The following is a 14,548-nucleotide window of genomic DNA, read 5'->3' as shown; positions in this document are numbered from 1 at the left end:
CATCCTAATCCTAAATCTGGGCAGAAGCTCCCTTCTGTTTGCTGCCATGGGGCAGAAGAGGGCGATGGAGAGCTGCTGCCTGGGAGCAGGCTGTGCATTCAGACAAAGAACAGAGTTCCCAACGGTGGGATCCATGAGTCTACAAATACTGTCCTCCCCCTTTTTTGTTTTGTCTCTGCCTCTAGTGCCTCAAGTCTGGGCACAGCTCCTCAGGAATAAAGGAAACTCAGGGACTGGAGTGTCCCAACCCACCCCTTTGCAGTGGCTTTTCCATGGCAGAGCTGTAACTACATCCTTTTTGAGACAGCCAGCAGGTAGAAGTGCACTCACCATCGTTGTAGTCCTTGTGGTGCACAGAAACATGGTAGCGCCGGGGGTAGGTTCCACCTTTGACCCCTTTGTCATAGAGCTGAGTTTCCCGATCTGAGTAAGACAGAGGAATCACTGGCTTCTTGGTAGATTGTACTGAGTGATCCATTTAAGCTTCTAGGTCACCTGAGACCTCAGAGCAATAGGCCCAAGAAGAAGCAAAATACAGTTCTGGCTTCCCAACTCAGCTTTCAAAAGCAGAAGGCCCGCAGCCCCTCCCAGACACCCAGGCTCTGGGGAGCTCACCCGAGAACTCCTGTCTGTTGTCTGGGAAGCTCTGGGCTCGGGACATTCGCGATTTCCGGAAGGATGGACTGGAAAAAACAAAATGAAATCATCAAGTAGACTTAGCATACTTCCAAAGCAGCTCACGAGGGCAAGAGGCAGGATATCCAGGCGGACTCCCTCTTCTAATTTCCTCACATGTATTTACATATTAGGAAGCAGAGTACAAGGCAAACAGCCCTTTTCTGGGCTCAGCCTACTACTTTCTCTTTACTAGTCTTGAGACACAGGTCTGACAGGACCCTGAGTGACGGGCCCCTCCAGTCCTCCTGACCTCCATCTGGCTGCACAGCACTTTCCCTTCTTGCTCTTTCCTCCCACCCTAGTAACAGGGAAGGTTGAAAAAAAACACAACAACAAAAAACCCCTCTTGCTCAGGGCAGTAATAAAAATATCAGTACCACCAAGCATCTTCCGTTCAGGCTAATCACCATCATCCCATTTCAGTGATGGGGAAACTAAGGAACAAAGAAGTTAAGGAACTTATATGAAGCTACTCGACTAACATTTGGTGAAGCTGGAGTCCACCTGGCTCTAGATCCCATGAAAGGCAGATGTAAACCCTACGCTCACGTTAGGCCAGGCGTCAAAGAAGTCAGTCCAGGTCACTGGGTTCCACTCCCGAGGAGAAGAAAACAAAGCAAGGGAGGGACAGAAGAAAAACCCAAGAACCAAATGAGTAAAGTTAGCTGTCTTCCCTAACAACCACCTGAGATCCTTTCCCTTGCAACTGCTAGACCCAGACCTTCTGTAATCCTGTCCTACTTTCCCCACCCTACACCCCCAGTTTGGCTACAAAGCCTTGGAGGTAGTCCAAAGCCAGAGTGAGTCCCTGTCCTGACAGAGTCCTAGATCTGTGGCACCAAGCCCCAAACAAACCTACAAAGTGAATACCAACAAGTAACCACGACTGTATTCTGTATCTAGGGGGAGGAGCTTCCATCAGTGCTCAGATCTGTTAGGAAAGACATAGTACAAATTGGCCATGGTCAAAAATCAGTGCCCACATGAACAATTAATCGTGACACACACATACAAAAAATCTACAAACCTGCCCCATAGCCTCTGACCATGGCCAGACACGGCCAAACATTCTTTTGGACATAACAAGGGCAAGGTGAGAGACTGGCTGTATGTGTCAAAGCCAACTCCAAATGCACCCTGGCTGATGGGCAAACCAGCTCCACAGAATCATGTGGTCTGTGAAGGACAGCACTTGTTTCCTCCCGAAGCGTAAGAACGAGATTACACAACAAACAAGCAGTGTGGTAAGCTAGGCAGTCTGAATATTTTGCTTTCTATTTTTTATATCCTAGTTTCTTATTCCAAGAAAAGCACTTTAAAAAGTGAACCCACAATTTTGTCCCCCAAACACTGAAGGTCCACTGCTTCTCAGTCCAGACCGCAGCAATGAGGCCCAGAGCACCAGAGCAGTATGTATGATGCAGAAAGAAAAACCTGGAAACAATAAGCACTTGGAACAATAAAGCAAGCATTTAATACACGTGAGCTGCTCTTCGATTCACCTAATTGTGTAAATATAACATTCTCGTGGTGTTTGGAAAATTAAGGAGGAAGTTCTTTTCCAGAAGCATGGTGTTTTTACCACGGGCCTGCAGACCAGTATATATAGATAGGAGACACACACACTCGCTAACTCTACTTCCTCAGCCCATCAGTTCCAAACACCTACACACTAACCCCAAACCAGCCCCAGCCTCATACCTGTCTGCTGACCTGTCCAAGGATTGGCAGCTTCCTGACAAGGAATTTTCAGCACTGTCCAAGGGATCCAGCATCTGCAAAGCAAATTATGCAATAAAACCCCAGCCATAGCCCGAACCCCTGAATCCAGGTGAGTCAAGGCTTTAAGGCCCGGCCAAGGCCAGCAAATGGTCCTTTTTGTTAAAATATGAAAATGCTCTTTTTCTGCTTGTGCAATGAGAAGAATGATTAGGAAGGTACCATTCTCCCCTGAAGTTTGAAAGTCAAGTGTCCAAGAGGGAGAAAAATGCCTGGCTGGCATCCCAAAGAGCTCTGCCAGGAGAGCAAAGCTGACGCTGCTTCTCTTGTTGGCATTTTCTTGGCTCACGACTGCTGGAACCTGGCACTGGAGATGGTACTACCCTGCAGAGGCTTCCAGTGTGTTTGGGTGGGACCAGAATGCTTCTGTTTACACTCCATAATTTATAATTTACAAAGACAAGTACTGCCCCCACTTCACAGATGAGTCACTACAGGTCTAGAAAAGTTAGGGGAATTGTCTAAGTCATGAAACCAGTTAATTTGAAGCTGATACAGATCAAAGATTTCCCAGTTACTGGTTCTCATGCAGAGGTAATAGGTATCTATTGAATATGTAAGTTAAAATGTTTCTCTGGCCCTCAGGCAAATGCAGTAACAAAAAAATTTAAGATTAGCTTTGTATCCCACTAAACGCTCCTTCATTCTGTCCATGGGGAGAGGGGTTTCTAGTGACAGTATTCATGATCTGAGATCCAAAGTTGAACATACACAGGGAAGCTAGTAACGAAATTATTAAAAATCACTAATAATGTTCATAAAATTAGTTTCCAACTTAAATGATCTCTTTCCAATTAATAGGGTTCATTTCACCCATAGTTTCAAATACTTTAGGTCATATTGTCATATATAATGTTTTGTAAAAAAAAAAACTATCAATCAAGGTGAATGACTTGCAAAGTAAAACTGCAAATCTTGCAAAGAAAATAAGATTTTTCCAAAGCAGACAAAACCAATATGGAAGGAACTGTGCCCACCCCCATCAAATGGATATTTGGCACAGGTGGAACAGTTAATAGAAAAAGAATGAGCAAGTACAACAACGAGACGCGTGTGATGTGGGAGCAGGAACACCAAAGGCTCAAATTGACCTTTTTTTAAAAAGGTTATTTACTTACTTATCTTTAGAGGGGAAGGAGAGAGGGAGAGAAACATCAATGTATGGTTGCCTCTAGTGTGTCCCCTGCTGGGAACTGGCCTGCAGGGAACTGGCTTGCAACCCAGGCATGTGCCCTGACTGGGAATTGAACCGCAATCCTCTGGTTCACAAGCCTGCGCTCAATCCACTGAGCTACACCAGCCAGGGCTGTCAAAAGAGACCTTTGAAAAGTCCTACTAATTCCATAAAGGCTTTTGTGAAAAAGGACCCCTTTTACGACAGTGCTGCAGATATCAAAGGGGAAATGAAGGAAGTTATGTTGTGCTAGCAAAATTTTTGTTAGAAATATTAAGCCAAAAAAATCAACATGAATCATGCTTCTTAGAATTTCATTCTAAAAATTAGCAAATAGGTGCAACTATTATCTAAATCTGATTAGAGCACAAACAAAATAAACTTATCTTAGTTTCACTTTTTAAGAAAGTCTCAATTGAATATTCTTTCACTATATACTATGCTGTTTTGGTCTCTTAAGTACATTTATCTTGAATGGCTCAACTGCCAGCAGCAATTCTCTTTAGCTAAAGAGGCAGGGCACTGGAGAATGAGCTAGGCATTTCCAAGCCACCACCTTCCTTGGCATCTTTCCAGAAGTCTGTCCTCACTAGGAGTCTAATATTCCCATGCCTTTGAGGGCCAGGCATATAAAGTAAAGCAGTAAAAGGACCAGGGTACAGGACCACAGGGAGGTATACAGACCAAAAGCAATCAAACTCATCTGTAATCTCGGAGATTTTACACCCAAGTCACCCCTAATACAGCTGATGTTCAGAAGTGCTCTGGTTAGAAAAAAACAGGAAGAATGGTCAGTGAAAGCTCACAGAAAAGACTTGAGAATGAGGCCAGAATTCTCACACTTGCTGAGTTTACTAAGCCAAAATGCGATTTTCATCAAGTGAGCCAATTGTTAAAACGCTAGCCATTCTTTTTTAACTCAGCATATATGAGATTCATTCAAATTGTTGCATATATCAGTGTTCCTTTTAAAAAATCCCTGTCTAGTATTCTGCTGTATGACTATAATACAATTTGTTTATCCATTCTCTCTTTGGTGAACATTTAGGTTGTTTCAAGTCTTTGACTTGTAATGAGTAAAGCTCTTATAAACATCCATGTAGAAGTCTTAGTAAGAACAAAAACAAAAACAAAAAACACCTAGCCATTAAAATAAGTTAGCCATTGTGGTGGACACACCATAAAGTGATCCCCCTTACATGAGTCACAGCCTTGTATAATCCCCTCTCCTTGAGCCTGGGTAGAACCTGGAACTTGCTTCTAGTCAGAAGACTATGGCAATAAGGATGGGATATTCATTCCTATGATTACATTTTATAAGACTCCATCTTTGCACACTGGAGCAAGAGACTCTCCTGTTGGCCTTGAAGAAGCTGTCATATTGTGAGAGGGTCATGTGGCAAGGAACTGTATGTGGCTTCTAGGAGTTTAGAGTGGTCCCTGTAAAAGCCAGTAAGAAAACAAGGACCACAGTGCTACAATCACAAGGAACCAAATTCTGCCAACCACGTGAGCTTGGAAGGGAACCCCAAGTTCTAGAAAGAAATGTGGCCTGGCCAACACTTGAAATGCAGCCTTCTGTGACCCTGTGAGTGTAGAACCCAGCTAAGTCATGACTGGATTCCTGGCCCAAAGGAACTATAAAATAAATGTATGCTGTTGTAAGCCACTGAGTTTGTGGTACTTTGTTATGCAATAATAAAAAGCAAATATAGCTGCTTACCATCATAAGGTTCACCCAAAGTAATCTATCCTACAGTGTAATCTGGATATGATACCTTTTATCAAAAAATAGCAAAATTAAAATACAGATGATGAAAAAATCTGTCAGTTTAGGATTGGTCATATGTTAAAACTATGCTGAAATGACAGGCAGTTTATAAGGAAGTATACAAATAACAGAGTGGTATTCTGCAAGACCAGTGAGAGAACCACAGAAGAAAAAAATTGTCAAATGCAAATCCGACACACAAAGAGGCTAGGTAGATTAGGTCCAATCTTTGGCACAAAGTAATATTTGATCCCTAGAAAGAAATAATCCATATTTTTGCAGGCCTGGTTTACACAAGAGCTTTTGGATGGGGCTCAAGTCCCTTAGCTCTGCACCATGCCCACTGAGAATTCCCCCAATTTAACCCCGTCTGACATACTCCAAGATGCTCCCCAACCCATACTCACACATTGCTCGCTGGTCTCCGGAATGAACTCCCCCTCACTGTTGATGCTGGTGTAGGAACCCTGCCGGGCAATGCGCTGCTGCCGTTCAGGCACATAGCCAGGGGGAGGTGAGCTTCGGCCAGGGTTCTGGGAGCCTAGATCGGAGAAACAAGATCTTTGACCACAGAGCCCAGGACATGCAGCCTGAGAGGAGCACACATACAACCAGCTCAGACCAAGTATCTCTTACACGGGCTGGCGGAGAGCCACTTAAGGCTTTTTGAACATCCTAGAAGAGAGCGCTGAGGCTCAAGTAAACTTCTTGAGCCAGGTGGTTTCTTTCCCTCATCCAAAAACCCCAGAAAGAAGGGAAAAATTACTTATAGAAAAGTCAAGAAATGGTGGGGTCAGTTGCTCTTTCAAAGACAGTCTCTAAGGAGTTTAAACTATTATTTTCAATGTCCTTCAAGAAACTGATTCCTTTGTTCTTCCATGTGAAGACAGTCATTCCGAAGACACTTTATTTTTTCCTGTTTTGTCTTTTTTAACCTAGAAGACATTTTAATAAACTTGTACAGAAGACATTTAATAAACTTTCCATCAAGAACACTTTCAATCTCTTGTTGGGGGCATCAACCCAGCCTCCCTCTCTAAGGACCACTGACAGTGAGGTTTTTTGGGTGGGAAAGCTAACCTGGGGCACTCAGGATCCTGGCCTCCCCCACACCTAACTTCAGTGCAGAGGCCAGAAACAAAATTGCTCTGAAAGCAGACAGATATTTGCTGGATTTCCAGTCTCAACACCTCACTCATGGGGTAGAGGCTACCAATTCTGAGATAAAGGGGTACTTGAGCTATGCTTTCCAAATGATCTCAAAGAGCTCTTTTTGTCCAAATTTTGTAAGCCGTAACTGACACTTGGAGACTCTAAGTAGATACTGACACTACTCTGAGAATAAATTTAGGGATATTGTACCATGAACTAACAGAGGTATAAAATCAGCCAAGACAATTCTTCTTTTCTTTTTTATACTGTTACCTCTGGTTTAATCCTCGGAACACCGCTGCAGTGGAGGGGTGTGATCATTCACATTGAATAGAAGGGGAAGCCCAGGCCCAACACCACAGAACGATTTAATGGCGGGGTTACAGAAAGAAAACAGTCTTTGTGACTCCCGGTGCAGTTCAGCCAAGCCAATTTTGAGAACACAATTTATTTCCAAAAGACAGGCATGCTGCTCAATGCAGTGGCAGAAGGCAGAACTTCTACCTGAACTGTCTGGGCCATACATTCCCCATGAACAATCCAAACAGATGGGGATCCCCACCCACAGGGAAATGTGGCAGCCTTTCTTCTAGGAGAAGGGAGACCAACGAGGGGATTTTGTGACAGTACAAGGGAAACATAATGCTATGTTCCATGCCGCTCAAGTTCAGAGCTGTTCTGTCCATGGTCACTTATTAGTTAGAGGCCAGGGATGTAAGATGCCATCTGGCCAACGGAGGCCTTGGAGGCAATGACAAGATGGAGGTAAGGGAAATCTGAATCAAAAATAAGAAATCTACTCCACTTCTCAGAGGCCCAGGTGTCAATGACCCATGCAATCACCCAAGGAAAATGGCTATTTCCCTTGACACTGCAGCACAAAATTCTAGTGTAACCATGAAAAGGGGATGGTTTTTAAAACATGGAACACTATTTAATACTTGGCTTACAAACACCACCCTGGTGTCTGCTTCCTATCTCTGGGTTTGGATAACATTTTAGTAGTGCACACATTCTGTGGAAAGCCAATTCATATGTTGGCAACACCTGTTAGCAGCAGAAACAATCTAGAGCAAAGTGTAGTGAAAAAAGCCTAAGCTTGGGAATTAAATGAACAGGAGTTCAAATCAGACTTTGCCACTCAGCTGAATAATTTAAATCCTCGTCAAAATTTCCTCAGTTGCAAAAGTAGGGAGAACTATCTACCTCATAAACTTTTTGGGGAAGTTATAAATGTGGTGACACAGGAACATCGAAATGGTAGGAACTCAGTAGAATTCCAGTTGTTTCCTTCACAATCTGCAACAGATGTAATGGGTTAGACTCAAGATCCACTCCACCCTTCTCCTATGCCTTCCTGTGTATCAGAAGTCAATCAGCTAAAAGTTATTATTTGTTAAGACTCCCCTGTAGGTTCAGTCAATCGGAAGCACTTGTGTAAGATTTGGATGGCTTTATGCTGTTCCTGCTATTTCTGGGTACAATACAAAAGCCTCAGTTTTTCTGCAGCAGGATTAGAAGAGGCCCCACCCCTGGTCTCCAGTTTTCCTGCTATCAAGACACAGGTGCAGGCATCCCCAGGTTAAGTGGTGTGTGAACCAGAGCAGAATGCCGCTGCGCTTTGAATCTGGTGGCTTCCTGACTATAGTAGAGGAAGGAGCTCTGTGATGTGTCTGTTTCTCACTGTCCCAGTGATCTCATAAGCCAGAAGTGCACTAAATCTCTTGCTGAAACTAGTTAGAGTAGATTCTGTTCTGTTCAATTGAGCCCTAACCAATAAAATCTAAAGTGTCCTAGAACAAACAAAAAGTGTCTGTTGTAGGGGCTGATTAAAGAGAGAAAAACTCTTACTTATTGATGAGATTGAAGACATTGGTTCAAACTATCCCAGACAGGATGAACTGTCCTCAATCTGTTACCTGGAGCATGTACGGTGAGACCTCCCTGAGATAAAATATCCATGGCCCCTGACACCCACCCATTCTCTTCTTCATCAGCTACCAGTAAACTCTTCCTTGGTTTTGCAGGTGGGATGGGACTAGCTTACATGAAGCCAGCATTATAGACCCAGGAGGGGCTGGGGGAAAATAGCAAAGGTTTTCTGAGCTTTTATTTCCAGCCAGAGACTTTCACTTTTTCCAATACACATTGCTGCCTGCAGAAAGCCAGCCTTATTATCTGATGGGCAATGGGCCAGGGGCTATTGTGCACAGGCCCACAGCTTGGGGCAGGAAAGGGAAGTCTCCCCAAACCAATGGCTATCAGAGGAAGCAAATGGAAAAACCAGGAATTGGCAGAACTGCTCTAGGCATTTTCAGTTTTGTTTTTATCTTCATTTCAGAAACGGGGGGCCAATGAGATACACAACAGCAGTCAAGAACAAGTGAGACAGGGACCTGAACAGGACAGGACTCTAAGACTCACCAATGCTCACATATTTACCATCAGGGACAGCAGTGAGCCAGAGAACACAAATCACAGTGCTATGTGAGACACAGCTCATTCTAGGTCTCAGAAGGCAGGCACAGCAGGAATGACAAGTTATCTGAGAGACTGTTCCCTGGGTCTAGTCTCATCAAGCTGTTTGTACCAAGGGCCTCATCCTAGCAACAGTTGAAGCAAAAGAGCAGAGTAGTAGTCATGTGGTCAGAGTGGTCCATAACTTCGCATGAAGGAGAAAGCCAGGGGATTAAGCTGCCAGTGGTCCACATTCCTCCCAGGGCAGGCTAGCTCTCTGTTATACTCCTTAGCCCAGAGCAGCAGAGTCAGAACAAAACTCTCACTGTAGGCGATGGCTGATTCTTATGCTCTTTACTCTGATTCAAAGCAGAAAGACAGGCTCTCAGATTCTAGCCCTTCTCATAGGAGCCTCCTGGCAGGAAGCTGATGCAGTCAGGAAGTTGCCTCTGCAGGGCGTTCTAGGGCTTTGGGTCAGTGTTAATGTGCAGGTCATTGCAAGTACAAAGAGATAGCTTTTTTTGGCCATCAATTACTTTTCTCTAAACCCTATTCTCTCTTGGGGGCAGATGAGATGGGGAAGAATCAAATAACTTTTTCTTCCTCAACGGAAAATCTTAACCAATATTTCCCAATATGCTCATGCTGAACCAGACTGTGAACAGAGCTTCTCAACATTTTTATGCCTTAAGACCCTAAAAAGAGCCCATTTCAACTTCCAAAATTCCCATTTTATTTTGAAGTTGCTACCACTACTAAACAGTTTCTGGTCTCATCTAGTATCACAGAAGACGTTATAACGAGAAGGAGAAAAAACCTGTACAAGTGAAGGAAACTGACCATTTTGTTTCTCTGTGTATGGTCACTATCTCTGCAGTGGTGGAATCCACTTTTCCAAATGTGTACTAGGACGAGAGGTTTGCACTGTGCACAGCTCTCTAACTCATTATTGCCTCAGCGTGACTGCAAGTTACCCCATTCTTTCAACATTCCTTTTTTTTCCTCGGCCTGAATTTCCTCCTCCCCTCTCAGAGGAAGAAGGCTCCCCTCCTCCTTGCCAAAGCATTATAAGCCCTCTACGTGGACTCCTCAATTCTTCCCTAGCAGGAGTCAACTCCCCCATGGTGTCCTCTTACCACCTTCAATCTTCTTTTCAGCTCTCTTTGCGTCTCCCTTCTAAAACCTGGCCAGATCTCTAGCCTAATAATATCCTGAGCTTATTCCTGCCACTCCTTAAGCCACTACCCCATCTCTCTTCTTCTTTCATGGCCAAACTCCTTGAAAGAACTGATTGCCTCAATTTGTCTTGTTGGATACTCATTCCTGAAGAGGTTGCAACCTGGGTTGCCTCACTGTGGGATGATGCAGTGGCAAGAAGACAAGGAATAAAAACGGGGCAAGGCACTTGAGATGCACTAGACCAAATGGGAGTCCAAATTTGACAGGGATAAGTCCTTTACTTGAGGCTTAGCTAGTTACATGGCTTAAGGGCCAACCCACCCAATGTATTATAAAAGAAATGGTACTTGAGCTCAGCTTCAAAAATGAGTACAATTTTTATAGGCAAAGATATGAGGAAGAGCATCTTCATGTAAGCAGTAAAATTCCATCTGCCTTGTCTTGGGCCTCTCTTTTGAGATAACTCATAACCTAGTAGTTTGTTTGTTTTTCAGGGTGGGGGGTGGCAGGAGGGTTGGCTTGTTTTAGTGTTTTGGCATGAACTAGTTTAACAGACTAACTGGCTTTTAAAAAGTTGGAATTCACCCAGGTTGGTGTGGCTCAGTGGATTGCACACCAGCCTGTGAACCAAAGGGTCGCCAGTTCAGTTACCAATCAGGGCACATACCTGGGTTGCGAGCCAGGTCACCAGTAGGGGGTGTGCAAGAGGCAACCACACACTGATGTTTCTTTCCCTCTCTTTCTCCCTCACTTCCCCTCTCTAAAAGTAAATTCTTTAAACAAAAGGTGAAAATGGTAACTGGTTTCAAATAATTAAAAAACTGTCACATGAAGATGTTATTTGTGTTGTCTATGCTGCTCAAAAGAGCAGTACTAGAGTCAATGGGTAAAGTGAGAAAAGGCAGATTTTCAATTCAAAATAAGGAAGAACTGCAAATAAGTGGAGCTGTCTAAAATTGGATCAGGCTCCCTTATACTTCCCCATCACTGAAAATGTTGCAGTAGGAACTGAATGACTTGCATGTTCAGTCTCTCACTAAATACTCATAGATATATTAATGTTGGTAGAGGAAGAGGGAAAAGAACGCCCCTTCTATTGTCCGGGGAGATTGAATGGCTAAGGCTTGTCCTTTGACCCCATTTATACTGCTAGGATTTCTACTACTTCATGCTTTGACCCTACTCCTCTCTTACTGCTTCTTTCTACTTCCAGAAAGCCTTACCCTGTACCAGCACAGCCAGCACTCAGACGTTTATGGGTGAAATGTCAAGTGTATATCTCTTACCCTTGGTTTGTCCTTTCTAAGCTGGCTGGTACCAAGTAAAGCCTCCTCCCCACTCTCTCCTACTTTCTCTGGTCACTCCTTTCCTGTGACCTTTATAGGCTCATCTTCCTCTAATAGGGCACTGAGGGTATGGGTTTTTAAGGCTCAGTCCTAGTCCCTCTTCTCTTCTCATTCTACTGTCCGCGTATGCACTGTCCTCTGGGCCCATGGCTTCAACTTGGCAATTACCAATTTTTTCCCTACCCCTGATTTTCTCCCCTATAAGCTAGAAACGTGTGTATCTAACATATCAAATGGATATTTGATATCTCTTTTTAGCTGTCTCAAAGGCACCTCCAATTAAACCTGTCTAAAACATCAAGCCTGTCCCTTCTCAGAACCCCTAACTGGGTCCTCTTTTGGTGTTCCTGTTAGGCTGAAAGGCAGTGCCATTTATACAAATCCATAAAGCAGTAACTTATCTCCTGCTCTCTCAACACCTGAAAATTCAATCTAATTCTATAGTGATTCTTAAACCTTTTTGTCTTAGAACCCCTTTACACTTTAAAAATTGAGGACACTACAGGTTTTATTTATGTGGGTTATATCAACTGACGGTTACTGTATCAGAAATTAAAGCTCAGAAATTTAAAAAAAAAACACAATACACAATCCATCAGAGCAATGATATTGCCTCAGGCACATAACCTCTGGAAACCTAATGAGAGAATGAGTGAAAAGGCAAATCATTTCTTAATACTACTATGAAACCAGTTTTGACTTTACAGACCTCCTTAAATGACCTCAGGGACCATCCGGGAGTCCCTCAGACCACACTTCGAGAACCATTACAATGCCGTGCTCTTACCTGCTAAATGTCTCAAATCCATCTGCTCCCCCCTCTCTCCTCTACTGTCACTAACCTAACCCAAGCTTCTGTCTTCTTTCACCTGGACCATTAGCCGAATGTGGCTCCCTCAGATCCATTCTGGCCCCACTCCATGCTGTTCTTTGCACTGTAGCTAAGAGCAATCTTTTCAAAATAAATCTAAGTATGTCATGTCACCCATTCCTTTTTGCTTAACCCTAAAGTGAATTTCCAGTGCTTTCGATATAAGAATCAAAATCTTCATCACAAATCACAGGGCTCTGCCTCCCTCCTCAGTATGAGCCTGTCCCCCCTTCCTCTTGTTCTCAGCTCTCCGGCCCTTAGGACTTTCTGTTTCTCAAACTCCATACTCCCTCTGCCATCAGGCTCTCCCCACCTAGAGCTTTCTTCCCTGTTTTTCCTCTGCATAACTCTTACTCATGCTCTGGGTCACCACCTAAGGCTTTCCCGGTCCCCAAATCAGGTCACATCCCTATGTTATACATGTTCACAGCACCATACACTTTTAATTATAGCCTATAATTATACATTGATTACAGCATGACAAGTAAATAGCTCTCTTCCTATGGGTCTGTAAGGGCCATAGGGACAGGAGCTGTGTCTTTTTGATTTCCGTGTTTCTGGCACACAGATACTTTGGTAATTACTTCTTGAGTGAGTAAAAATGCAGTCTGATAGGAAGATAACAAGATAATGTGATAAGCATTATAATGAGATGCATATAAAGAGTGAACATTTTCAGAGGCTTCCCACTACCTACCAAACAAGCCCCAGTGCAGTCAAGACTTCTCAGAAAGTGGTCCAGGCATCCTTTCTCACCTCTATTTCTCCCCCAGATACATCAGCCAATCTAAAGGATAAGTGAGAGCTCTATAGGCAAATATAAAAAGCCCTCTTTCTTCATCCTTGCCTATGAAAATCCTCCACAATCTAAAGATCCAGCTCAAATAGGTCCTCCCCAGAGTGTTATTTCCCAGGTCATTCCAGTTAGAAACAAGCTCTGCCATTTCTCAGCTCTATATAAAGGCTGGCAGGCTCTGCCCACTTCTCTTGTCACATCTACCACTCCAAACCACCTGGATCTCACCACCTTCTTTTGTCATCAAGCCTGCCAAGTGCTCTTTCCTGTGCCTGGAATATCCAACTCTACTTTAAGCTCAGTAAATCTTCCTTTGTGTGTCAGGTCTGATGTCCCCTCTTCTGCAAAAGCTGTTCTCCAAAGTCCTGGGCAGAGTTGGTTACTGCATGCCACCCCTGTGCTCCCATACCACCCTTGGCCTTCCATGTGCCTCCATTGTAGCATTCACCCCAGCCCATAACTCACCCGTGGCTGGTACATAATGTTTGCTGAATGAAGGAACCCAGGATCTATCAGTGTTGGAAAGCTGTGTCACCTACTCTCTAGATGAACAGAAACTACAATCTTATTCCTCAGCACTCTCAGACAAGGAGCTCCATATATGACTCCCTATAACAAGGGCCCAGGATTTAGCCTCTGCTTCCGCATATAAATCACAGGCACTTGCTTAGGAGCAGGAGACCCAATCACTACCCTCTGTCAATCCTCAGTGCTTACTCCACAAATGAACAATGGTACCCTTCCAGCCTTGCAATCTCTAGCGCCAGAGATGCTCTGGACAGCTTTCTCTCTTCAATCAGCTTATTGAAAATACAGCTACCAATTACCCACAATGTTAGAGAAATATGAAATACATACACAGTCTTTCAGCTTGGCAACACTTACTACCAGTGCTTGCTTGAGTTCCAGAAACTTCCCAGTGAGGCAAAGTCAGTATCTCAGCAATACATTCTTCCTGCTACTCTCCCAGGAAGGTTATCGCTCACAGGCAAGCTTAGTAACAGGACCCATGATCGGACCCCCGAAGCTCAGCTCAAAGTCTTCAGAGAGCAGTTCAGTTTGATGCACTTCTCCCCATATGGATACAGTTTAGCTTTCTAGCGGCAGCAGGGGTCTCAGCAATGTTAGGACAGTAGGCTCAACACAAATGTTTGATAAGGATGGATTTCCCCTTGATACAATTCCAGAATTGAAGAAATGGGCCTTTTACTCAGATTCTGAGAAATGGGATCCAGAACAATATGGGGTTTAGCTGGTATAATGAACAGACCTGATTTATATTCTTCTCCTGTTGAAGCCTGGGTAGCAGCTACATAGCTTTTTACCTTGTTATCCAATTGTATAT

The 14,548-nt window shown here is 43.8% G+C and overlaps 1 protein-coding gene across 1 annotated transcript in view; it reads right to left on the bottom strand.

Moving 5' to 3' along the window:
• The window catches only part of MAP3K3 (mitogen-activated protein kinase kinase kinase 3), a 64,479-nt gene that overhangs the window by 7,436 nt on the left and 42,495 nt on the right, over positions 1 to 14,548 (bottom strand). Inside the window, exons 7-10 of the mRNA XM_037128049.2 lie at positions 5,810 to 5,943; positions 2,380 to 2,453; positions 616 to 683; positions 331 to 423 (exon numbers count right to left, since the gene is read on the bottom strand). Coding sequence (XP_036983944.1) covers positions 331 to 423; positions 616 to 683; positions 2,380 to 2,453; positions 5,810 to 5,943 — 369 coding nt within the window. The remainder of the gene's footprint in view (positions 1 to 330; positions 424 to 615; positions 684 to 2,379; positions 2,454 to 5,809; positions 5,944 to 14,548) is intronic.

The sequence above is a fragment of the Artibeus jamaicensis genome, unplaced genomic scaffold, assembly GCF_021234435.1.
Source record: "Artibeus jamaicensis isolate MK-2021 breed Jamaican fruit bat unplaced genomic scaffold, CSHL_Jam_final contig_1998, whole genome shotgun sequence".
Lineage (NCBI taxonomy): Eukaryota > Metazoa > Chordata > Mammalia > Chiroptera > Phyllostomidae > Artibeus > Artibeus jamaicensis.
Note: the sequence above shows the minus strand (reverse complement) of the source record. Positions and strands in the feature narration are given on the sequence as shown.